This window comes from Bufo bufo, chromosome 7, assembly GCF_905171765.1.
Source record: "Bufo bufo chromosome 7, aBufBuf1.1, whole genome shotgun sequence".
Classification (NCBI taxonomy): Eukaryota; Metazoa; Chordata; class Amphibia; order Anura; family Bufonidae; genus Bufo; species Bufo bufo.
The window spans coordinates 14,720,618-14,747,339 of NC_053395.1; the positions used below are offsets into that span (position 1 = coordinate 14,720,618).

At 41.8% G+C, this 26,722-nt stretch overlaps 1 protein-coding gene across 2 annotated transcripts; it reads left to right on the forward strand.

The window, feature by feature from the left end:
- Positions 1–1,181: 1,181 nt before the first annotated feature.
- ATP2A1 (ATPase sarcoplasmic/endoplasmic reticulum Ca2+ transporting 1) lies at positions 1,182–26,462 on the forward strand. 2 transcript variants are annotated; one of them, XM_040439357.1, is made up of 22 exons: positions 1,207–1,543; positions 4,771–4,788; positions 11,316–11,398; positions 13,796–13,900; positions 14,224–14,362; positions 14,837–15,003; positions 15,099–15,396; positions 15,478–15,644; positions 15,895–15,983; positions 16,349–16,451; positions 17,900–18,031; positions 18,600–18,725; positions 20,153–20,371; positions 20,893–21,228; positions 21,339–21,559; positions 21,647–21,849; positions 21,970–22,055; positions 22,247–22,380; positions 22,487–22,604; positions 22,815–22,932; positions 23,421–23,461; positions 25,915–26,462. In XM_040439357.1, the coding sequence occupies exons 1-21, from the start codon at positions 1,426–1,428 to the stop codon at positions 23,423–23,425; spliced, it is 2,985 nt and encodes a 994-aa protein (XP_040295291.1). In that variant the 5' UTR covers positions 1,207–1,425; the 3' UTR covers positions 23,426–23,461; positions 25,915–26,462. The 2 variants fall into 2 exon arrangements, with proteins under 2 accessions (XP_040295290.1, XP_040295291.1); XM_040439356.1 differs by lacking the exon at positions 23,421–23,461 and having other exon boundaries at positions 1,182–1,543.
- Positions 26,463–26,722: the final 260 nt, after the last annotated feature.

Sequence of the window (26,722 nt, forward strand, 5' to 3'; positions counted from 1 at the left end):
TAAAAAAAATATATATATAGTAGAAATGTAAAGTAAAAATGTATAGAGTAGTAAAAAAATATATATAGTAGAAATGTAAAGTAAAAATGTATAGAGTAGTAAAAATATATATATATATATATATATAGTATAAATGTAAAGTAAAAATGTATAGAGTAGTAAAAAAAATATATATATAGTAGAAATGTAAAGTAAAAATGTATAGAGTAGTAAAAAAATATATATAGTAGAAATGTAAAGTAAAAATGTATAGAGTAGTAAAAATATATATATATATATATATATAGTATAAATGTAAAGTAAAAATGTATAGAGTAGTAAAAAAAAATATATATAGTAGAAATGTAAAGTAAAAATGTATAGAGTAGTAAAAATATATATATATATAGTAGAAATGTAAAGTAAAAATGTATAGAGTAGTAAAAAAATATATATATATAGTATAAATGTAAAGTAAAAATGTATAGAGTAGTAAAAAAATATATATAGTAGAAATGTAAAGTAAAAATGTATAGAGTAGTAAAAATATATATATAGTAGAAATGTAAAGTAAAAATGTATAGAGTAGTAAAAATATATATATAGTAGAAATGGAGGAAAAATCGGTTTTGACTGTATGTTAGCACTGAGTATAAAAGATGCAAAGACCAAATACTGTAGAACAATTGGGAGTCCTGGATAAAAAGTGAACATGTCAATCCTTTCCAAGGAGAGGAAACCATCTGGAACGATTGAAGGTATTTACAAGAGCGATAAAAGAAAGATAAAAGCAAGGACAGTTATGTAAATGACAAGCAGCGAGTGCGTAGTCCTTGTCCGAATATATATATAACAATTATGGACAGGTGACAAAAATAACTTGAATGGGTTTAGTGCAAGAGGATAGGCGAAGGCTTGCCAGGCTGTGATCTGCGGGAGGGACACCCACCGGCTTCTCTTACAAGCTTGTCCTGGACTTTGAGTGACAAGTTCGTGTGTGTGAGTGAGTGAGTGCAACACGCCTACGAGTCTCATATCAAGTCAGCAAAAACAAAAAACCAAAGAGGGTCTCCTTTCTGCAAAGGGCTGGACAAGGGGGAATAATGCACGAAGTGACATCAGCACTCGCCCTGACCAATCCAAGCACCAAGTAGGGGAGTGGGCTTGCGAACCCTCTTATAAGCGCCTCTCCAGCAAAGGTTCTCTCTGACAGCTTCTGTGTGGGGTCCAGGGTGAAGGGTGATCCAGATTCCTGCTAAGGACAGAGCAGGAGATGAGCTGTTGAGCCACGGGTCGTCTTTTAAGCAAGAATCCTCTGCAATACTCAGCAGAAGAATAAAGGGAGTCCTGCCCGCCATAAGACTGTTCACCACGAGAGGTGGGGGAAATAGGCCACTTTATCTAAAGGACAACGTGAGCCCTTTGCGGCAGGGCTGAAAGGGAAAGATGGAGAACGCGCATATGAAATCCACAGAGGAATGCCTCGCCTATTTTGGGGTCGATGAAAATACAGGCTTGTCACTCGAACAAGTTAAGAAGAACTTTGAGAAGTTTGGACCCAATGGTACGTTGTCACCCCTATCGTTATACTGTATATCTCTTGGGTACTAGCTCTTACTGACACTAACACGACCACAAACCATGTGAGATATCATAGATGTCATCTACGAGCAACTCAAACTCATAGGCAAACATAACTACATTTTATTTTTATTTATTATTATTATTATTATTATTATTAAGGCGCCATTCATTCCATAGCGCTGTGCACAGACAATATAAAGGACAAGTGCATAAAGCAAACTAGAGCGCGGAGGACAAAACGGGTCACCGCCGCTTAACGAGCACACTTAATCCACATATTACACCGCATCAATATAACATAGTACATAAGGCCGAAAAAATAAATTCATCCAGCTCGGGATGTTGGACCGGAGTAAGGCAAAATATTAGTGAATGGCGCACGCGGGCAGGAAGCATTACTGCGCTCACTTCTGCATGCTTTGACGAACGAATGACAGTTTTGTTTTACATTGGGTTCGAGAATTCTGCAATTCTGTAGACGAGTAAAATGCGTAGATGCCTAAATTAGAGGGAAGTAGTCCGAGCGGTAGACATGTCTGGTCATCTGCAGACTTAGAGAGGCCATATCGGCAGATCTTTCTTTTCAAAGTGTAAGTGATGTACTTTGCATTGAGCTGCCTGTGAAGTTGAGGACATCTGTTCTGTGCCTCTTGTCACCCTGCTGGGAGTGATAGTCTGTAGTGACTTATCTCCTCGTCTTCTTGTACACGTCTTATATTTTCTGTTGCCTCAGATGTTTACTACAAGGTTTGCATTAGTAGCGACTTGCATGTACGAAAGAAGGTTTATTACAGAGTTGCTATGATTATCTTTTACTAGTCCGGGGGGACAATGAGGGGGATCTCTGTAAATGTCACATTCTTGCAATCAAAGCTCCATAAGCTGGCAGAGCAGAATGGCAGCGGTATGGTCTTTGTCTTGTCAATCCACGCACTCCACTCATTCACTGGTGTCTTTTAGGCATCGCTCACACAAATGTATCTGTTTTGGTCTTTTTTTTTTTGGGCGCACCAATTGACTTCCACGGTCCGTATATTGCGGACATAGTCATACTCCTCTATTTGCAGAGCAGACGTATGGAAAATGAAAGCACACAGACGATCCGCGTGCTTTCCGCATCCGTATGTCTGTTCCGCAAGACGACGGAACAGGTCCTAAATAGCAGACTGTTCGATGGGTCCTCAAAAAATGCAGATGCGATACGGACAATCTGCGGAAATCACGATACATACAGGCCATATGTGAATAATCTACTTCCAGCGAGAAGATCTAAGTGTCTCCAAGATTAGAAGTCCCTGAATAACAAATTCCTGAAAATGTACAGGATTACAAAATATGTGGTACATAGGTGTAGATGGGAGAACATATGTCCTCCACACCAAGGGCTGAACCTGCATACTGAACATTCTGTACGTATCAGGTGACATGTATAGATGTCGGTGTCTCCATAATGGGGGCATATAGGTAGTGAAATATACCGAACGCTATACATTGTAACCTAGAAGGCTTCTCATGTGGCAGAGAGAAGTATTTTTGTATTGGGGTGTTAGATCCAGCCCATGAGGTCACTCTCCTTATACAGCCATCTCCGTTGTGTCCTTCAAGAGAGTCCCAGGCTGCAAATTGCTGAAAGACAAGATCCTTCCTATGGTCTTCCCAATCTCAATGTCAGACAGTGTGTCCCTAAATACTTTCATAATAAGTCATGCATCTCTATATATAGACATATTGGTAATACTAGAGCTGGAGCGCTAGATACAGAGCCAAACGCACATTTACTGCTAAACGGTTAGAATTATATGGAATGTTGTGACCATCACTAAAATGCTTTTTACTCGGTCTTATAACAGCTGCCGCCCGAGTGTTAGCTTCTCTTACAGCGCGCCGGCCGGACAGCGAGACAAGAGTCACACATTTATAGCTTCCAGTAACAACATTAATCTTCTTTTATAATTCGATTACGGATTTAAAATGATGTACAGGTGAAACTGGAAAAATTAGAATATGGTGCGAAAGTCCATTTATTTCAGTAATGCAAATTAAAATTAGAATTTTGTGAAAAGGTTCAATATTCTCGGCTCAAAGTGTCACACTCTAGTCAGCTAATTAATCCATACCCCCTGAGCGAAGGGGACCTGAGATTGTGACTTTGGGGTTTTCATAAGCTGTAAGCCATAATCATCCAAATCCTAACAAATAAAGGCTTGAAATATCTCGCTTTGCCTGTTGCTAGTTTCACCTTTTAGGTTGCATTACTGAAATAAATGAACTTCGCACGATATTATCTGTAAAGAATAAATCAAGGCAACTGGACTTACTGTAGAAGTTCCTACAGTAAGTCCAGTTGCCTTGATTTATTCTTTACAGATATACCATGAGAACCTTCACCAGACATTTTGCACGATATTCAAATTTTTTCGAGATTCACCCTGTGTTATCCCATATCAGAAAAAATGAAAACTGATTTTACAGGTAATTTTAACATCCATCGATTTATTAATTATTAATATCAATTTCTTTTGCATACTTTCTGGAGGTGAGTAGGTTAAAGGGCACTTGAGGGCTTGTGCACCCGCACGTTGGCTCGCATCACACAGTATGGTGCAAGATCCAGAGATTGGTGTCCGAGAGCATTCTGTTCCCTTCGCATGAGGCTCAAACATAGTATCAGCATGACACAAACTGACAGCAGGATTTATAAAGCTGTCATACAACCCTCAGGATACCCTCTTACGCTCACATCATCATCACCACGGCCATTCGACAACACATTTCCTTCATCTTTAACGATTAACTACGAGGCTCATTGTCCCAGAACATGTCTCCTCTAAATCTTGTGGAGAAGTTATAGCTCTGACTGTAGAACATTACATGTATGAGCCGCCTCATCAACTTATAGAACAGTCTGATGTCAGATGAAAAATGTCAATTAAACATAAGTTAAAAAATTAAGAATAAAATTCTAATTTGATGCAATTATGATAATTGTGATTCGACTCATTGTCAGAGATTTCATGTCCTCTGGAAGGTCTAGTCCTTCGTGTATTGTCCTTAGGTTTGACAACAGGCCTACAGTCCAGATTAGTGCACAGACATTACCTGGTTATAAGGATATCTGCAAATAAAATATTGGTGACGTTCCTTGATAATAACCGGGATGAACACTGACTTTCTTTTCTTTTTCTCTCTACTGCTGTCCTGGATCAGAGCTCCCAGCTGAGGAGGGTAAGCCGCGTGCTTTACTGAATATAGCACGAGTTCAAGATATTCTAGTGTTTGACGTGTGAAAAGTGGTACAGCCTGGTAGAATATGTATGGGTACAGCCTGGTAGAATATGTATGGGTACAGCCTGGAAGAATATATATGGGTGCAGCCTGTTAGAATGTGTATGGGTACAGCCTGGTAGAATGTGTATGGGTACAGCATGGTAGAATGTGTATGGGTACAGCCTGGTAGAATGTGTATGGGTACAGCCTGGTAGAATGTGTATGGGTACAGCCTGGTAGAATATGTATGGGTACAGCCTGGTAGAATATATATGGGTGCAGCCTGTTAGAATGTGTATGGGTACAGCCTGGTAGAATGTGTATGGGTACAGCATGGTAGAATGTGTATGGGTACAGCCTGGTAGAATATGTATGGGTAAAGCCTGGTAGAATATATATGGGTGCAGCCTGTTAGAATGTGTATGGGTACAGCCTGGTAGAATGTGTATGGGTACAGCCTGGTAGAATATATATGGGTACAGCCTGGTAGAATATATATGGGTACAGCCTGGTAGAATATATATGGGTACAGCCTGGTAGAATGTGTATGGGTACAGCCCTGGTAGAATATGAATGGGTACAGCCTGGTAGAATGTGTATGGGTACAGCCTGGTAGAATATGAATGGGTACAGCCTGGTAGAATATGAATGGGTACAGCCTGGTAGAATGTGTATGGGTACAGCCTGGTAGAATATGTATGGGTACAGCCTGGTAAAATGTGTATGGGTACAGCCTGGTAGAATATGTATGGGTACAGCCTGGTAGAATATGTATGGGTACAGCCTGGTAGAATATATATGGGTACAGCCTGGTAGAATGTGTATGGGTACAGCCTGGTAGAATATGTATGGGTACAGCCTGGTAGAATGTGTATGGGTACAGCCTGGTAGAATGTGTATGGGTACAGCCTGGTAGAATATGTATGGGTTCGGCCTGGTAAAATATGTATGGGTACAGCCCTGGTAGAATATGAATGGGTACAGCCTGGTAGAATGTGTATGGGTACAGCCTGGTAGAATATGAATGGGTACAGCCTGGTAGAATATGAATGGGTACAGCCTGGTAGAATGTGTATGGGTACAGCCTGGTAGAATATGTATGGGTACAGCCTGGTAGAATGTGTATGGGTACAGCCTGGTAGAATATGTATGGGTACAGCCTGGTAGAATATGTATGGGTACAGCCTGGTAGAATATATATGGGTACAGCCTGGTAGAATGTGTATGGGTACAGCCTGGTAGAATATGTATGGGTACAGCCTGGTAGAATGTGTATGGGTACAGCCTGGTAGAATGTGTATGGGTACAGCCTGGTAGAATATGTATGGGTTCGGCCTGGTAAAATATGTATGGGTACAGCCTGGTAGAATGTATATGGGTACAGCCTGGTAGAAAATGAATGGGTACAGCCTGGTAGGATATGTATGGGTACGGCCTGGTAGAATATGTATGGGTACAGCCCTGGTAGAATGTGTATGGGTACAGCCTGGTAGAATATGTATGGGTACAGCCTGGTAGAATATGTATGGGTTCGGCCTGGTAGAATATGTATGGGTACAGCCTGGTAGAATATGTATGGGTACAGCCTGGAAGAATGTGTATGGGTACAGCCTGGTATAATATGTATGGGTACAGCCTGGTAGGATATGTATGGGTACAGCCTGGTATAATATGTATGGGTACAGCCTGGTATAATATGTATGGGTACAGCCTGGTATAATATGTATGGGTACAGCCTGGTAGAATATGAATGGGTACAGCCTGGAAGAATATGAATGGGTACAGTCTGGTAGAATGTGTATGGGTACAGCCTGGTAGAATATATATGGGTACAGCCTGGTAGAATGTGTATGGGTACAGCCCTGGTAGAATATCTATGGGTACAGCCTGGTAGAATGCGTATGGGTACAGCCTGGTAGAATATGAATGGGTACAGCCTGGTAGAATATGAATGGGTACAGCCTGGTAGAATGTGTATGGGTACAGCCTGGTAGAATATGTATGGGTACAGCCTGGTAGAATATGAATGGGTACAGCCTGGTAGAATATGAATGGGTACAGCCTGGTAGAATGTGTATGGGTACAGCCTGGTAGAATGTGTATGGGTACAGCCTGGTAGAATGTGTATGGGTACAGCCTGGTAGAATATGTATGGGTACAGCCTGGTAGAATATGTATGGGTTGGGCCTGGTAGAATATGTATGGGTACAGCCTGGTAGGATATGTATAGGTACAGCCTGGTAGAATGTGTATGGGTACAGCCTGGTAGAATATGTATGGGTACAGCCCTGGTAGAATATCTATGGGTACAGACTGACAGAATATGTATGGGTACAGCCTGGTAGAATATGTATGGGTACAGCCTGGAAGAATATGAATGGGTACAGCCTGGTAGAATATGTATGGGTACAGCCTGGTAGAATGTGTATGGGTACAGCCTGGAAGAATATGAATGGGTACAGCCTGGTAGAATATGTATGGGTACAGCCTGGTAGAATGTGTATGGGTACAGCCTGGTATAATATGTATGGGTACAGCCTGGTAGGATATGTATGGGTACAGCCTGGTATAATATGTATGGGTACAGCCTGGTATAATATGTATGGGTACAGCCTGGTATAATATGTATGGGTACAGCCTGGAAGAATATGAATGGGTACAGCCTGGAAGAATATGAATGGGTACAGTCTGGTAGAATATGTATGGGTACAGCCTGGTAGAATATGTATGGGTACAGCCTGGTAGAATGTGTATGGGTACAGCCTGGTAGAATATATATGGGTACAGCCTGGTAGAATATATATGGGTACAGCCTGGTAGAATGTGTATGGGTACAGCCCTGGTAGAATATGAATGGGTACAGCCTGGTAGAATATGAATGGGTACAGCCTGGTAGAATGTGTATGGGTACAGCCTGGTAGAATATGAATGGGTACAGCCTGGTAGAATATGAATGGGTACAGCCTGGTAGAATGTGTATGGGTACAGCCTGGTAGAATATGTATGGGTACAGCCTGGTAGAATATGTATGGGTACAGCCTGGTAGAATGTGTATGGGTACAGCCTGGTAGAATGTGTATGGGTACAGCCTGGTAGAATATGTATGGGTACAGCCTGGTAGAATGTGTATGGGTACAGCCTGGTAGAATGTGTATGGGTACAGCCTGGTAGAATGTGTATGGGTACAGCCTGGTAGAATGTGTATGGGTACAGCCTGGTAGAATGTGTATGGGTACAGCCTGGTAGAATATGTATGGGTACAGCCTGGTAGAATGTGTATGGGTACAGCCTGGTAGAATGTGTATGGGTACAGCCTGGTAGAATGTGTATGGGTACAGCCTGGTAGAATATGTATGGGTACAGCCTGGTAGAATGTGTATGGGTACAGCCTGGTAGAATATGTATGGGTTCGGCCTGGTAGGATATGTATGGGTACAGCCTGGAAGAATGTGTATGGGTACAGCCTGGTATAATATGTATGGGTACAGCCTGGTAGGATATGTATAGGTACACCCTGGTAGGATATGTATGGGTACAGCCTGGTAGAATGTGTATGGGTACAGCCTGGTAGAATATGTATGGGTACAGACTGACAGAATATGTATGGCTACAGCTTGGTAGGATATGTATGGGTACAGCCTGGTAGAATATGTATGGGTACAGCCTGGAAGAATATGAATGGGTACAGCCTGGTAGAATATGTATGGGTACAGCCTGGTAGAATGTGTATGGGTACAGCCTGGTAGAATATGTATGGGTACAGCCTGGTAGAATGTGTATGGGTACAGCCTGGAAGAATATGAATGGGTACAGCCTGGTAGAATATGTATGGGTACAGCCTGGTAGAATGTGTATGGGTACAGCCTGGTATAATATGTATGGGTACAGCCTGGTAGGATATGTATGGGTACAGCCTGGTATAATATGTATGGGTACAGCCTGGTATAATATGTATGGGTACAGCCTGGTATAATATGTATGGGTACAGCCTGGAAGAATATGAATGGGTACAGCCTGGAAGAATATGAATGGGTACAGTCTGGTAGAATATGTATGGGTACAGCCTGGTAGAATATGTATGGGTACAGCCTGGTAGAATGTGTATGGGTACAGCCTGGTAGAATATATATGGGTACAGCCTGGTAGAATATATATGGGTACAGCCTGGTAGAATGTGTATGGGTACAGCCCTGGTAGAATATGAATGGGTACAGCCTGGTAGAATATGAATGGGTACAGCCTGGTAGAATGTGTATGGGTACAGCCTGGTAGAATATGAATGGGTACAGCCTGGTAGAATATGAATGGGTACAGCCTGGTAGAATGTGTATGGGTACAGCCTGGTAGAATATGTATGGGTACAGCCTGGTAGAATATGTATGGGTACAGCCTGGTAGAATGTGTATGGGTACAGCCTGGTAGAATGTGTATGGGTACAGCCTGGTAGAATATGTATGGGTACAGCCTGGTAGAATGTGTATGGGTACAGCCTGGTAGAATGTGTATGGGTACAGCCTGGTAGAATGTGTATGGGTACAGCCTGGTAGAATGTGTATGGGTACAGCCTGGTAGAATATGTATGGGTACAGCCTGGTAGAATGTGTATGGGTACAGCCTGGTAGAATGTGTATGGGTACAGCCTGGTAGAATGTGTATGGGTACAGCCTGGTAGAATGTGTATGGGTACAGCCTGGTAGAATGTGTATGGGTACAGCCTGGTAGAATGTGTATGGGTACAGCCTGGTAGAATGTGTATGGGTACAGCCTGGTAGAATGTGTATGGGTACAGCCTGGTAGAATGTGTATGGGTACAGCCTGGTAGAATATGTATGGGTTCGGCCTGGTAGGATATGTATGGGTACAGCCTGGAAGAATGTGTATGGGTACAGCCTGGTATAATATGTATGGGTACAGCCTGGTAGGATATGTATAGGTACACCCTGGTAGGATATGTATGGGTACAGCCTGGTAGAATGTGTATGGGTACAGCCTGGTAGAATATGTATGGGTACAGACTGACAGAATATGTATGGCTACAGCTTGGTAGGATATGTATGGGTACAGCCTGGTAGAATATGTATGGGTACAGCCTGGAAGAATATGAATGGGTACAGCCTGGTAGAATATGTATGGGTACAGCCTGGTAGAATGTGTATGGGTACAGTCTGGTAGAATATGTATGGGTACAGCCTGGAAGAATATGAATGGGTACAGCCTGGTAGAATATGTATGGGTACAGCCTGGTAGAATATGTATGGGTTCGGCCTGGTAGAATATGTATGGGTACAGCCTGGTAGAATGTGTATGGGTACAGCCTGGTAGAATATGTATGGGTACAGCCTGGCAGAATATGTATGGGTACAGCCTGGTATAATATGTATGGGTACAGCCTGGTAGAATGTGTATGGGTACAGCCTGGTAGAATATGTATGGGTACAGCCTGGTATAATATGTATGGGTACAGCCTGGTAGAATGTGTATGGGTACAGCCTGGTAGAATATGTATGGGTACAGCCTGGTAGAATATGTATGGGTACAGCCTGGTAGAATATATATGGGTACAGCCTGGTAGAATATGTATGGGTACAGCCTGGTAGAATATGTATGGGTACAGCCTGGTATAATATGTATGGGTACAGCCTGGTAGAATGTGTATGGGTACAGCCTGGTAGAATATGTATGGGTACAGCCTGGTAGAATATATATGGGTACAGCCTGGTAGAATATGTATGAGTACAGCCTGGTAGAATATGTATGGGTACAGCCTGGTAGGATATGTATGGGTACGGCCTGGTAGAATGTGTATGGGTACGGCCTGGTAGAATGTGTATGGGTACAGCCTGGTAGAATATGTATGGGTACAGCCTGGTAGAATATGATTGGGTACAGCCTGGCAGAATATGAATGGGCACAGCCTGGTAGAATATAAATGGGTACAGCCTGGTAGAATATGTATGGGTACAGCCTGGTAGAATATGTATGGGTACAGCCTGGTAGAATATGTATGGGTTCGGCCTGGTAGGATATGTATCGGTATAGCCTGGTAGAATATGTATGGGTACAGCCTGGCAGAATATGTATGGGTACAGCCTGGTAGAATATATATGGGTACAGCCTGGTAGGATATGTATCGGTATAGCCTGGTAGAATATGTATGGGTACAGCCTGGTAGAATATATATGGGTACAGCCTGGTAGAATATGTATGAGTACAGCCTGGTAGAATATGTATGGGTACAGCCTGGTAGAATATATATGGGTACAGCCTGGTAGAATATATATGGGTACAGCCTGGTAGGATATGTATCGGTATAGCCTGGTAGAATATGTATGGGTACAGCCTGGCAGAATATGTATGGGTACAGCCTGGCAGAATATATATGGGTACAGCCTGGTACAATATATATGGGTACAGCCTGGCAGAATATATATGGGTACAGCCTGGTAGAATATGTATAGTTGACACAGCTCGTCTCCTCGCTACAGGAAAGACCATTTGGGAACTAGTCGCAGAACAGTTTGAAGATCTGCTTGTCCGAATTCTGCTGCTGGCCGCCGTCATATCTTTCGTAAGTACTTAAAGTAGCATGCAGCAGCACGCAAAATAATGTCAAAATGTGATTGATTAGTGTATATTCAAAAAAGTGCAAGACAATGAACAAAACATCCGGTATAGGCCGATTAAAGGGGTTTTCAGGTTTTGTTTTAGGAAATCCAGCATTTCTTCTCTCCTACAGGGTTAGTACTTACCCCCCCCCCTCCCCCATTGTGCTACCATTTCCGCTGCACCCATTTACTATTAGGTAACTGCACAGGAAGAGACCCTAGCGGAAGAGCCCACATCCCATGAGCGTGCAGAAGAAAAGCCGGCATTGGCAGAGCGATGGGGGGCTAAGTATTAATGGAAGGCTAGATTCCCTAAATAGCCCAGAGAACCACTTTATTCAAATCTATTACTATTAAATTCAGAGGATGAACGTTTTAAGTTCAAAAGGTTAACCATGAGCATTTCCCACTGAAGACAATTAAAAAAGAAATTAAATAAAAAGTCCATGAAAGTAACAGAATGAGACGGAGTATGGCACATTTTGCAGATGTATAGTAATGTGCACTGCGCTGGTAGACACAGGTATACGTTGCAGATCTCTCATTCTTCTTTACTGGGTACAGCATTCCAGTAAAATCTTCACGGCACCTCCTACATTGGAAAAAAGTTTTCTTTAGTTTTTAAATTTTTTTGTGTCACTTTAGCTTACTTGTAATGAAAATGATTTATCAACTGTTCAGAGACAATAACCAGGCAGTCCTCAGTCCGAGATACATCAATCTGTGTGAAGGTTCTCCAGAGCTGAGGGCATCTCTCAGGGTTCAGAGTATGGAAGATTTCAGCAGACACGGTCTCTTTATCACACAGGACCATAACCTCATACTTACAGCTCTTGTAAGTAGTTGTAGAACACGTGAAAGGCAAGGTCTGGAACAAAGTATATTATCGAAGGCATAGTACTACATTCATAAAGTTTTGAGTCTAAAAATAATATGATGCAATAATCTATAATACATTTTCCAGCACTAGCTGCATGGTACGAGGATGTCATTTTACATCGCATTTCCCATAAACTTCTTGAAAGCCCTAGAAGTTCTTGGGCCTGATTGCCAAATCTGTAATGGGTACTTGTCAGGTGGCCTTCCATCTGGCAAAGGGGCCTACAGGTCCTCTTTATGCACTAGGCTCAAGTGCGACAGCTACCCCTAAACCCCCTATTGTAATGTCTCTCTATAAACTTTATGTTCTCATTACAAAAAAAAAAAAAAATATATATATATATATATACTATAATGTTCTGTGTCTGGACTCTTTTAGTTTATTGCTGTGGAGAAATACATCCTACAGGCCCTCTTTAGGCACTAGGCACAAGTGCGACAGCTACCCCTAAACCTCCTATTGTAATGTCTCTCTATAAACTTTATGTTCTCATTACAAAAAAAATAAAATATATATATATATACTATAATGTTCTGTGTCTGGACTCTTTTAGTTTATTGCTGTGGAGAAATACATCCTACAGGCCCTCTTTAGGCACTAGGCTCAAGTGCGACAGCTACCCCTAAACCCCCTATTGTAATGTCTCTCTATATATTTTATGTTCTCATTACAAAAAATATATATATATACACTGCGGAGAAATACATCCGATAGCCAAACAAGCAGAAACCTAGTCAAGCCGAGGACACACATGATATCATGATATGAGCTATGTGAAAGAGTTAACTGAGCTCTAACCCTGACCTTTTCTTTTCCCAATGAGCGGCACATTCTGCAGGTTAAATTTGTCTTGAAGATAACTGGATCCAGCCAGTGGCCAGCTCAAGTGTCAGACAGCTGGAGGCCCAGCACAAGAGGGGAGGTCAGGGGAGACAGAGGGTGTTCCTTGCAGATCTGAGTGACAGGCCCGGGTGGCTATGTGTTTTGCAAGCGCAACAGCTGCATGAAGTATAGGAGGGCCCCATAAAATAGCTGTAAATCTACTCTAAGGTAATTCAAGACGCTGCTTATGATGACAAGGGTTCTGCTGTCACCCAGCTCAGTACACCGAGTGAGGCAGACACAATATCTGGAAAATTAACAAAATGGCAAACTTATAGCCCTACAGTCGAATAAAAAAAAGATCAGCCTGGTTCACGGTCCAAGCAATCAGAACAAACTGTTACTTTCTTTCTCTAGCATTTTTTTTCAAGGTAAAAACCAATGTCAACTAAAGAGAGTATTATAGAGGTGTAACGGCATTAATACCACAAGTAACAAAAATAAAATATTTGAATGTGTAGCCTCTACGGCGTAGAGTCTAGGCTATAGCATGTATCTTTGAAGTAGTGCGTTGGTAACAAAATTAAAAGTAAAATCATTTGCTCCTTCTATGTTCTAAAATAATCTGTTCTGGGTGGTAATGGTGCTCGCTTCGCAGGTGCTGGCCTGGTTTGAAGAAGGTGAAGAGACAGTCACAGCTTTTGTGGAACCCTTCGTCATCCTGCTGATCCTCATCGCCAATGCAGTTGTAGGAGTCTGGCAGGTAAACAACTCTTCAACTGCAGCTAAGTCCGACCTCAGCTCCGTCTCATCCATTCAATTACAACCGTGCAAACAAATCATTGCTGCATCAAAGTATCACTTAGAGCGGAATTCTGGATCGAAAGTCAATTTTAAGAGGTCTCTTCAGAGCAAAGGTTTTTAATAGTATACTCAGCCCGCGTCAATACTTCAAGTAGTGTGATATAATTATCGTTTGATTAGCCAATAGGCCAGGGCATCCAATAAAACAGGAACGCATTTTTTGAGTCTGAGCACGAATAGAGTGCAACATTAATATTTTCCTACAAAATCTCTGCCACCTAGGAAAGGAACGCTGAAGATGCCATTGAAGCTCTTAAGGAATATGAGCCCGAAATGGGAAAAGTTTACCGCAGCGACAGAAAATCAGTACAAAGAATCAAGGCAAGAGTGATCGTGCCTGGTGACATTGTGGAAGTAGCAGGTGAGTTGTTGCCGTGCATCCATTTTCTTGGTAGCGTGGTGCAGTATAGTTCTGCTTTACTTGACGTAAAGGTTTTCTACGGAGACGACAGAATACAGGTGAAACTCGAAACATTTGAATATCGTGCAAAAGTCAATTAATTTCAGTAATGTAAATTAAAAGGAATTGCATTAATGCAGCTTAAAATTCAAATATTCTAGGCTCAAAGTGTCACACTCTAGTCAGCTAATTATTCCATACCCCCTGAGCTTGAAATATCTCGCTTTGCATGTAATGAGTCTCATATGTTAGTTTCACCTTTTAGGTTGCATTACTGAAATAAATTTACTTTGCACGATATTAAAATTTTTCGAGTTTCACCTGTATTAGCTTCCGATAATACTCTTTCAGTTCGATTCCTAGGCATACAGTAAAGCACTGTAGAAATAAAGCAGATCCGTGTGGCTTATATTGATGATTTCCTCTTGTTCTTAGTTGGTGACAAAGTTCCAGCTGACATCAGACTCATCAGCATTAAATCCACCACCCTGCGTATTGACCAGTCCATCCTGACAGGAGAGTCTGTCTCCGTCATTAAACACACAGAGACTGTCCCCGACCCCAGAGCTGTCAATCAGGACAAGAAAAACATGCTGTTCTCCGTATGTATTTGCCTAATTTTTGTAAAAAAAATTTTGTAAGTCTGATATTTTTTTTCTTCTTAGTCGCATTTTAATTTCCTCTTGATCCTGCTTAGGGTACCAACGTAGGAGCTGGTAAGGCTATTGGCGTTGTCATTGCCACTGGAGCCAACACTGAAATTGGTAAGATTCGTGACGAGATGGCAGCCACAGAACAAGAGAAGACCCCACTTCAGCAGAAACTGGATGAGTTTGGCGAGCAGCTGTCCAAAGTCATTTCCCTCATCTGCGTTGCTGTATGGATGATCAACATTGGACACTTCAATGACCCCATCCATGGTGGCTCTTGGATCAAAGGAGCTATTTATTACTTCAAGATTGCTGTGGCTCTGGCTGTAGCTGCCATTCCTGAAGGTTGGTGTAGTATACTACTGGTGGGTCATGATGGCACCGTGTATTATCCATACGCTATCTAATTACTCTTTATATCGCCAGGTCTCCCCGCTGTAATCACCACTTGTCTGGCCTTGGGCACAAGACGTATGGCTAAGAAGAACGCTATTGTCAGAAGCTTACCCTCTGTGGAAACTCTTGGCTGCACATCAGTCATTTGCTCTGACAAGACTGGAACTCTGACCACCAACCAGATGTCTGTCTGCAGGGTACGATTAGACGGAGGCTTTGAACTAAGACTTATTTCACAATGCCGGGAATCGCATACATTTTTTTTGTCTATCTGATTCTCTGCATGTGTATTTGCCGGGTAGCGGCCGGATCTCTCCCGTACCCCATTATTGTCAATGGGAGCCAGCGGGAAGGCAGCAGCCAGATCCATAGAACTTCTCTGCCGCAAGCCTAAGAAGAGAGGGCAGAATACATTGAAAATAAAATCCCATTTCTTGTTTCTTACAGATGTTTGTCATGGATAAAGTTGAGGGTGATGTCTGCTCCCTAAACGAGTTCTGCATCGGTGGATCCACCTACGCCCCTGAAGGAGACGTGTAAGTCACTAATGACAAATGCACTACACACCTCCAAGGAGTTGTATTAAGTCAGCTCTCCAACATATAACCTGCAAACGGAAACTCACAACTGGCATTTTCGATAATATTGATTCATGCAATTGATCATCAGTACATATCTATTTTCTCTCCTGGACAAACTCCTGTTTCCTCTTCACCTCGACCACTTTCCCCCCTTCACAATATCATCCACTGCCTTTGCCTTGCCATTATAATTTGCCATCTCAAACGCTGCTTGCGATCTTCATTTTTGCATGTCGTCATACTTCTCTTTCACTTCTTCCTTCTGTCTCATCTCCACCCACACCTGGCTGGCCTTGTCTTTCTCTGTGGTGTCCTCTCAGCACGAAGAATGATAAGATTGTGAAGGCCGGCCAATATGATGGGCTAGTGGAATTGGCCACAATCTGTGCACTTTGCAATGACTCTTCTCTCGACTTCAACGAGGTAAAAACGGAGATAAGTAGAATTCGCCTAGTTTAACCAGATGTGGTTTGGATTGATCTAACACTTACTGCATGAGCGATAATGCAGAACGTTAAATTATGGTAATAATAAAAGCATTAAAGTGTAACAGTCGTTCTTTTTTTTATTTTTGTAATGTGTAGGGGCAGTGACACTGACCATTTTTGTAATATACTTTCACTACTGAAAGTGTACATTTCTATTAGAAAAATTGCTCTAAAGTGACCCATTTTGAGCCTTAGCAACGCTCCTCTGTCTTCTGTTTACATAACAGTGGAGGCTTACATTGACCGTGTTATGTAAACAGAAGACAGAGGAGCGTTGCTCAGGCTCAAAATGGGTCACTTTAGAGCTATTTTTCTAATAGAAATGTACGATTTTAGTAATTAAAGTATATTACAAAAATGCTCAGTATCACTGCCCCTACACATTACAAAAATAAAAAAAAGAATGACAGTTACACTTTAAAGGAAATCTGTCACTACACACCCGCATATCAATCCAAATGACTTCTTAAATGTCCTTCTGATTTCAACGCACTTTGTCCATTGCAGAAATATCCCGTTTTTAATTTTATACAATTTTACGCAAATGAGTTTCTTGGTGTCGCTTACTTTCCATGCTGACCCGCCTCCCCCCAGATTTGAGGCACAGGGCCAGGCAGCGGCGACATCTTCTCGCCTTGTATTCGCATGACTGCATGTTCGAATTAGGGATCGGCACGCACTCAGAAGGAGTCTGTAATGCACATGCAACTAATTGCGTCATTATACACCAGGAAGAGAGCAACGTCAAAGGCACATGCACAGTACAGACTCTGCCTGGCAAGCATCAGGCCTGTAATTGCGCGTGCACCTATCAGTGAGGTGAGCGGCGTGCAGTAATGAGAATACAGGGCCAGGCAAGAGGACTACCTGGCCCTGCCTGTTGCTCAAAGTGGTGGAGGGCTGGAGGGGTATGTGAGCGGAGCTTTAGGTGCACCAAGGAGCTGATTTGCATAAAATAAAAAGGTGACTATCTCTGCAATGGGGCCCCCGAGCGAATGTGTTGAAGTCAGCAGTCAATCATTTGGATTGATATGCAGGTATGTGGTGACTGTTTCCTTTTAAAGCATACTCTGCTACAATAAGTCAGATTGTGTTTGGTATTATTTCTATTGTTATTTTAAATTCCATTATTTTAGCAACCATTATTTATTTAGAACTTTCGACTATCCTGTATGTAAAATGCACTTGGAGTGTTCCTGTCCCCCCCAAAGGCCCCCGAAAACATGCAGGAGCCAATTAACCAATTTTTTGGGGAAACCCAAAGAAAGTATGCACAGGAGGAAAATGCAAGCTTCATGCACATACCGTTTCGGTATATAAATGCAAAATGTGGTAAACAAAGATTATTTCTTCAGAGTAACCTTTTTTTTTCCTCCCTTTCAGACCAAAGGAGTGTATGAGAAGGTCGGAGAAGCCACCGAGACCGCTTTGACAACTCTTGTTGAGAAGATGAACGTATTTAACACAGAAGTAAAGAGTCTGTCTAAAGTCGAGCGTGCCAATGCCTGTAACTCTGTAAGTTCTGGCAGATCTACACTGTTTTTCAATATAACACCTTTAAAGCTTGGTGCTGAGTATTAACAAATTTTAATCCGAGGGAACTTAAATCTGTGCTTTATCACGTTCCTCCAGCACGAGAAAAAATAGCCTTCTAATTTCCCAGAAGCACTGCTCGTCTTCTGACATACAATCCCAGCCGCCTGCCTTCTACCATTATAGCAATCTAATTATGTAACACTCAGCGAGCTGGCAGCAGTGTGTCAAGGACTATGCTATACCACACACCTGCCTTGTACTTGTCATGTACAAGAAACCTAACTCTCTTCTAGCAATGTGCTTCTTAATGATCCAATGAAACAAACTATCCCAAGTACATGCCATCGTGGTTTTATCGACCACCGCACTCGGACGCTTGTGATACCGCTCTATCAAACTTCAGCTTTTCAATGTTTTATGGGCATTAAATGTCCTTTGAAACATGAACTACAACAAATGTGTATTTTGTTAGGAATATCTTACTTGGTAGTAAACCATCAGGACCCTCTCATTTAATAAAAATCTAATGCATAATGGATTCTTCTAGGTTATTAAACAGCTGATGAAGAAAGAATTCACCCTGGAGTTCTCCCGTGACCGGAAGTCCATGTCCGTTTTCTGCACACCCGCCAAAGCTTCCAGAGCTGCAGTTGGTAACAAGATGTTTGTGAAGGTAAGATCAGAGATACATTGAGCCTTAACTACACTGAGGGTGAAGAGATTGCACCAATGACATAATCACAGCCATTTCCAAATAGTCAAGCTGTCTGCAGAAGAGTTGCTGGCTTATTCAGTATCCGAGTCACAGGATCTTGCCTTACATCTGGTGGCATTAAAGGCAGAGCTTGTTAAGACCTCATTTGCATCCCATTCTTTCCAGATTTTCAGAGGAGCGTGTATGGACTATAGGTCTCCTCATGCCGATTAAGGCGCTCTCTCCCCAAGGAGAGATAGTACCCCCCAAATCCAAATAGTCATGCTGTCTGCAGAAGAGTTGCTGGCTTATTTAGTATCCGAATCACAGGATCTTGCCTTACATCTGGTGGCATTAAAGGCAGAGCTTGTTAAGACCTCATTTGCATCCCTTTCTTTCCAGATTTTCAGAGGCGCGTGTATGGACTATAGGTCTTCTCACGCCGATTAAGGCGCTCTCTCCCCAAGGAGAGATAATACCCCCAAATCCAAATAGTCAAGCTGTCTGCAGAAGAGTTGCTGGCTTATTTAGTATCCGAGTCACAGGATCTTGCCTTACATCTGGTGGCATTAGAGGCAGAGCTTGTTAGGATCTCATTTGCATCCCTTTCTTTCCAGATTTTCAGAGGAACGTGTATGGACTATAGTTCTCCTCACGCCAATTAAGGCACTCTCTCCCCAAGGAGACATAGTACCCCCCCAAATCCAAATAGTCAAGTAGTAATGGAGGCGAATACCTAATTTCTGATCAAAAATATGTTTCCATCTCCAAAACACCAATATTCATACTGGAAATTATGCTAACATGAAAAATTAAATCACTGGGTTATCGGTTTTTAGATAATTTTATAACACATTCAAGGCTATTGTAATGATATCCAAAGAATTCAGGGGAGCCAACTATTCTTATTATCCAGTACAAACTGCATTAGTGTATATGTAGGACTAGGCTGCTTAGGTGCCCCCAGTAAAATTAGTTCTGGGGGCCCTTTGTAAAGCTACATTAAAATATTATGCTTGCACATGGCTGATTATGGGGGTGCCTGCAGCAACTTTGAGAAGGCAGGTCCATGATGAAAGAGGATACTGGCTGGCCTGCCTCTGGACCTACATACAAGTCATCTCTGCCATCTGATACATCTATAAACTGGGTAGTTTTTTAATCCACCCAGCTTTTTATATGAAGATAGCCTGGTAAGGTGCTGTACTCTGCCTATCTATATTTGGTGAAGTCAGTCTACTTTGCCCTGGGCCACCTGGGCAGGTGTTGAGGGACAAGGGGGCCCACTTTGTTCAGGGGCCCACCATTGGATTCAATCTCTTGCAATATAGAGTATTAGCTAAAACTCCACTAGCATATGCATTAGAGACCTAATTTTTCCTTTTTTTTTTATTGCAAAACAACAGGGTGCCCCAGAGGGTGTCATTGACCGTTGCAACTATGTGCGTGTGGGCACAACACGGGTACCTTTCACCTCTGCCATTAAGGATAAAATCCTGTCTATAATCAAGGAGTGGGGCACAGGAAGAGACACCTTGCGTTGCTTGGCTCTTGCCACAAGAGACACCCCACCAAAGAGAGAAGACATGGTTCTTGAGGACGCTACCAAGTTTGTTGACTATGAGGTAATTTGGAAACCTAAAATAACACTATCTTGCTAGTGATACACATTATCTCACCAATTATTTTTACTTTAAAAGGGATTTCTGGGATTAAATACTGATGACCTATCCTCAGAATAGGTCATCAATGTCTAATGAGTGGGGAGTCTGACTCATTCTGGTCAATAAGCTGTTTGAAGAGGCTGAGGCGCTTGATGTCATGTCTCCCTTGGACATGACATCATGTCATTCAGTCACATGGCCTTTGTGCAGCCCGGTATCATTCTAATGAATGGGACTTAGCTGCAACACCAAGCACAGCCACTATACAATGTGCAATACCGAGTTTGGTGTAATATGAAGAGGCCGAGCACTAGAGCCCCTTGAAACAGCTGAATGGTGGGGTTCCAGGAGCTGGATCGTTATTAATATTTAATTTCCACAAAAACCCCTTTAATAATCAGTAGTGATCCACAAAGACCCTGTACTGCATGCAAAGCAAAATGACCATTCATGAATCCTTTTTGTTCATGTTTAAACCACAGACTGACCTGACATTTGTTGGCTGCGTGGGTATGCTGGACCCCCCTCGCAAGGAAGTCATGGGCTCAATCAAGCTTTGCCGTGAAGCTGGTATCCGTGTCATCATGATCACCGGTGATAACAAGGGCACAGCCATTGCCATCTGTCGTCGTATTGGCATCTTTGGCGAGGATGATGATGTAACAGGACGTGCCTACACCGGTCGTGAATTTGATGATCTGCCCCCAGCAGAACAAAGACATGCCTGCAAAAATGCATCCTGCTTTGCCAGAGTTGAGCCAAGTCACAAATCTAAGATCGTTGAGTTCCTGCAGTCCTTTGATGAAATCACAGCTATGGTAGGTTAAATTTATAGAAATAGGAATCCATCTTTAGAATTTTACATACTTCCATTATTTCATATTTTTCCCACACTGTCTCTCACGCATATGTTTGTCACTTCTATCAGACTGGTGATGGTGTCAATGATGCCCCTGCTCTTAAGAAAGCTGAGATTGGTATTGCCATGGGTTCTGGTACCGCTGTGGCTAAGACAGCCTCTGAAATGGTGTTGGCTGATGACAATTTCTCCACCATTGTGGCTGCAGTAGAAGAGGGTCGTGCCATTTACAACAACATGAAGCAATTTATCCGCTACCTCATTTCTTCCAACGTAGGAGAGGTCGTCTGGTGAGTTTATTATTGACTTTGTGCTAAAAAAAAATGTATTTTTCCAGCATTTGGACTGATTACAACACTCTCTCTTATGTCGCACAGTATCTTCCTAACTGCTGCTTTGGGTCTGCCCGAGGCTTTGATCCCTGTACAACTGCTTTGGGTGAACCTGGTCACTGACGGTCTGCCTGCTACAGCCCTGGGCTTCAATCCCCCCGACCTGGACATCATGGACAGACCACCCCGTAGCCCCAAGGAGCCCCTCATCAGCGGCTGGCTGTTCTTCCGTTACATGGCCATTGGAGGTGATTTTAATATATAACTAGTACTACTTTCATACTTTTCAAGAAAAAGTCATCTTATTCTGTTCTAAAAACTATAAAACCATTTAACTGTTAATGACAAGACATGTTCATTTTTTGCAGGCTATGTGGGTGCCGCCACTGTAGGTGCTGCAGCATGGTGGTTCATGTGTGCCGATGATGGACCTTCGGTGACTTTCTACCAGCTGGTGAGAACATGTCTCTTCGTTATTCTACAACTCTTGCTCTTTATTGGTTTTATCTTATTTAATACGATAAAAACCCCTCTATGTAAGCAATGGTTGCCAACTACAGGCCACAATACGATGGTATCTGCGTCTGTCCCAGTTATCTAGTATGGTCATACCAAATTATTTTGCCTTGTGCCTTCCTTTCCCAGAGCCATTTCATGCAGTGCACAGAAGACAATCCTGACTTTGAAGGCCTTGAATGTGAAATCTTTGAATCTCCAGTCCCCATGACCATGGCTCTGTCCGTGCTGGTCACCATTGAGATGTGCAATGCTCTGAACAGGTTAGTGCACATACGTAGCACCTCTCTTGGTGTGTCTTCTTTTAAATATCAACTTGCCTTCTTGTTCTGCTATCATTTGCAAACTTTATTTCTTTTTTTCCAATAGTCTTTCAGAGAACCAGTCTCTGATCAGGATGCCCCCATGGGTCAACATTTGGCTGCTGGGCTCCATCTGCCTCTCCATGTCCCTCCACTTCCTGATCCTTTATGTTGATCCCCTACCAGTGAGTAAAATATGTACAATGGGATATTTTGGCTATACCATATGGTATATTCTGCAGTTGAACACAATGTTTTATTCCTTTAAAATAAAAAAATGCATAAGTCACCTTTAAAATAAAAAAATGCATAAGTCACGGAGACTAAAGCAGCTGATGTGTCAAGACAAAGTTCTACAGGAATTGCGACCCTAACATCTTCCTTTCATCCTTCAGATGATCTTCAAGTTGACACCTCTGGACTTCACTAAGTGGTTTGTTGTCCTGAAGATTTCTTTCCCCGTCATCCTATTGGACGAACTTTTGAAATTTGTTGCCCGTAACTACCTTGAAGGTAAGAACTAGCTTATGTTTTAACAGAGGAGGTGCTTTACACTTGTCTACAATGCCCAATTTGTGTCAAATATCAAAAGATTTTCTCATAACGTATACTGCAAAGTCACTTTTCTAAAAATAACTAAAATATAGACCAAATGCACTGTGTTCTTTTTATCCTCCATATCATGGCCTCCATAAAAACATTATACTAGCCACTGTCTCATGAAAACGTATCCGGATTTGTCCAAAATTCAACTATATCATCAATTAACACCTTGGGTCACGGCACAAGGTGAATATGGACACATGCCAGGATACAAGTATCTATAGCGTCTTAAGATGCACTGTGGAACTATACGGTATAGGCTGCAATGAATATAATACAATATGGAGGTAGTGCATCCCTGGCATACACACCTGGCTCAGTTATACTAATTATTACCTTCTTTCCCGTTCACAGTGACTTCACATTAAACTGTTAACCTTTTCTGTCCTTTTTCATAGCATAATCCTTTCCTCACCACTTCCCTGTTCCTGTTTAACAGGTATCCCCCGGTTGCATGCGTTCATAAACGTCATTCCTCACTATCTGCATGTTTGTCTTCTCCATTTAACATCATTTTCATGTGTACAATTAACTAACCCCTGTACGGTGTGCCCTCATTTATCACTGACTGTCACCCTCCATGAATATCACTTCGCTAACGTAACACGTCTTCCCAAAAACCCACGCCGATATAGTTCACACTCCTAAATTCAATGCAGCGCTCATGTCTGGAAGGATATCAGCTTTACTATGAAACTCGTAACTCTTCGCAACGCATTTTCCTACATTTATACACATTTCCATGAATGAGAACTAATTATAACGGACATGTTAACTATTTACGACGTTAACAGTTCTCATTAATGTTTCTTCGCACATCACTTACTATGTATAGTCTTTCCATTTCACCCTACTATTATCTGTGCTGATCATCCCTACCACCAAACCCCTTCTTAACCCATTAAACAGCAAAATATAGGGGATCCTTACCATGGAGCCGTACCGCACACGTTACAATGGGGGTGGCACTGTACTGTAGCTACAGGACCTGACAGCTATGTGTGTTGTCTCAGTGCGTGCATAATGGAGCAAGTACTTCATATGTGTCTGTCGCTGTCTTGGTAATGTGAAATTAGTTCTAAAAGGCTATGTTCACCTTCACAAATTTTTTTGCAAAGCTTTGTTTCTTTAGCTCCGCGGTACCAGACGACAAGCTCTGTGTAGTCTGATCCTGCAGTCATGCTGCCTTCCATTTGTCCTCTTCTTCTGCCTAATGCACATTAGCACAGTAGAGGATAAACTTCAGACTATACAGGGTTACCATGGAAATGCATCGTTTGCAGAGGCGCTGTAGAAACAAAACAGTGGAAAATTTCTAACTAAAACCTTTAAGGACCTGGGCATTTTTTGTTTTTGCATTTTTGTCTTTTCCTTTTAACCTTACGAAGGCCCCAACTTTTTTAATTTTCTGTTCACAAATGTCCTATGGGGGATTATTGATTGTGGGACAAGTTGTATTTTTTTAATGCCAACATTTAAATTACCATATCTTGTATTGGAAAGTGAGGGGAAAAAAATAATAATAATTTGGCAAGGTTTTAGGGATTTTTTTCATAATATGGCGTTCTCTATGTGCGAAAAATACCATGACGTCCTTATTCTGCAGGTCAGTACGATTACAGATATACCAAATGTGTATGGTTTTATGTTTTACTTCAAAACCTTTAAGAAATAAAAGAAAATCTTTGCATCACCATTTTCTAACACGTACGACTTTTTGATCCTATTTAAAAAAAATAAAAAATTTGTGACTCAAGGATAAAAAAATGTTTTTCCCGTTACGGAGTTCACCACACAGGAAAAATATTTAGATATTTAATAATTCGGACATTTTTGGACGTGGTGATACCTGTTATGTTTATATTTTATTGTTTATTTATATGTAAAATTTGGAAATTTCAGTTTTTTATAATTTTGTGTTTATTTTTAAAACTTTTTTTAATTTCTTTTTAGTGTCATTTTTAGCCCCTTTAGGGGAGTTGAACATGCAATCTTCTCATTCTTTGTCCCACGGACTGCAATAAAATACTATGGGATTGAGACAGGCTCCCTGTGAAGCTGCGCCTCAGGCCCGCTATGACAGCATTGGGAGCCTTTACAAAGCCCCAGGTTGTTATGGCAACCAAACATCTCTGCGATTTCGGTGTCAGGGCTTAGATCGGAGGACAGGGGGGAGCTCCCTCCCTCTGTCTAAACCCACAGATGCTGTGGTTAATGCGTGCTGAGTCATATTTAGGATAAGTAAGTGACGAATCACAATGTACTGGAAATGATCAATTATTATAATGTCTAAAGTGTTAATGAAGATCACCTCAACACTGGAGGATACAGCTGCAGAAAACATTATGGGGGTTATATACTAACACTTTGCCAGTTCTTGGCATTAAAAAAAAAGTTGCAAGATCCCGTTTTGTGACTTTTTAAATACCCGTGGGACAAAATTTTCACACCGTCCTCGCCACATGGGAGTTGCAAGTGCGTTTCTAAGATTAATACCTGGAAACAGGCATAAATGTTGGCAAAAAAAATACTCCAGTCAGGGAATGGAGTCGTTTTTACAAGAGCTGGACTGTCAAAGGTGTGTTGCAATTATGACGATATTATATTATGACGTCGATAAATGAAATGCATGGTTCGGCAGCACAGGAGTGGAAACAAGGACTGGCTTAAAATGCCAGTCTTTGTACATTTTTATAATTGTGGTTTGTTTATTAAATATGTAATTATACATATTTATACTGTTTATGTGTGTGCAAAGGGTTAAAGGAAGGATCTGCAGTGTTTTCTGATCTATTATGGCTCAAGGAAATAGAAGCAGATAATATAATAAGACATTCATGGATATCAGGGATCTCTTGCTAATTTAATTTATTTCAATTTTTTTCTTAACAGAAAAAGAAAAACTGATGTAAAAGTAAACGAGCTTTTTACAGAAAACCCGTCAGATCTCAGCCCACGTATCCATTGAGACTTTCTCCATATCTGTCCCCTCCTAACATTTCTATCTTGTCTCCTTAAAACACATCACTGCCAAATCTCCACCCGCCTTCCCAAAGTCCGTCCATCCTGGTGTATGCCGGGTGTGATGCAAGGGCTCTGTTACCGAAGGGCTGTTATTCTGTTTCCAAGTACCTGTTAGGTTTTGCTTCCAATCTTTTTTTATAGCACTCCCCTCCCATTTATCCTGTTTGACCAGCATTCAAGTGAAGGAAAATGTCACACAGCTGGAGAATACCCGGACTAAGAATGTATTTCCCTCACAGTCTATTCCATCAGTGGAAGTCACAGTCGGTGGTTTGTAAATTGCAGCGTCATGTTATTCTGATCCCAGCTCTCCGAGGGAGTTGCAGCTTGTAGCAAAGAAAAAAAAGGAAGCGAGAAAAAAACCAAATGAAAACTGTTCTAGCTATTTATTAAAATTAAAATAAGTTAAACTAAAAGATTTGTGGCATTCTTTCTTTGGTTATGTATCCTATGATATTCACCGGGGTCCTTTTTTAAGGAACTTGTAGCAATTGTAGTTTAAAAAAAATAGTCACAAGTCCCTTTTTCAACCGACCATGTCCAGCAGTTGGGCGGGACGGTGGCGGAGCAGGGGTGTTGTACGGATTTCTACCCCAGCAAATTTACTAACATTTACACCAGGAAAAAGGTGTAAATGTTGGCAGAAAACTATGACAGTCACCAGGCACAAGGACTG

Excerpts from the sequence above, each read along its gene's own strand:
- ATP2A1 (XM_040439356.1), top strand. The coding sequence starts at position 1,426 with ATGGAGAACGCGCATATGAAATCCACAGAGGAATGCCTCGCCTATTTT. Across the intron at positions 11,399-13,795 it reads TGGCCGCCGTCATATCTTTC|GTGCTGGCCTGGTTTGAAGA; the intron begins GTAAGTACTTAA and ends CTCGCTTCGCAG. Across the intron at positions 16,452-17,899 it reads CTTCTCTCGACTTCAACGAG|ACCAAAGGAGTGTATGAGAA; the intron begins GTAAAAACGGAG and ends CCTCCCTTTCAG.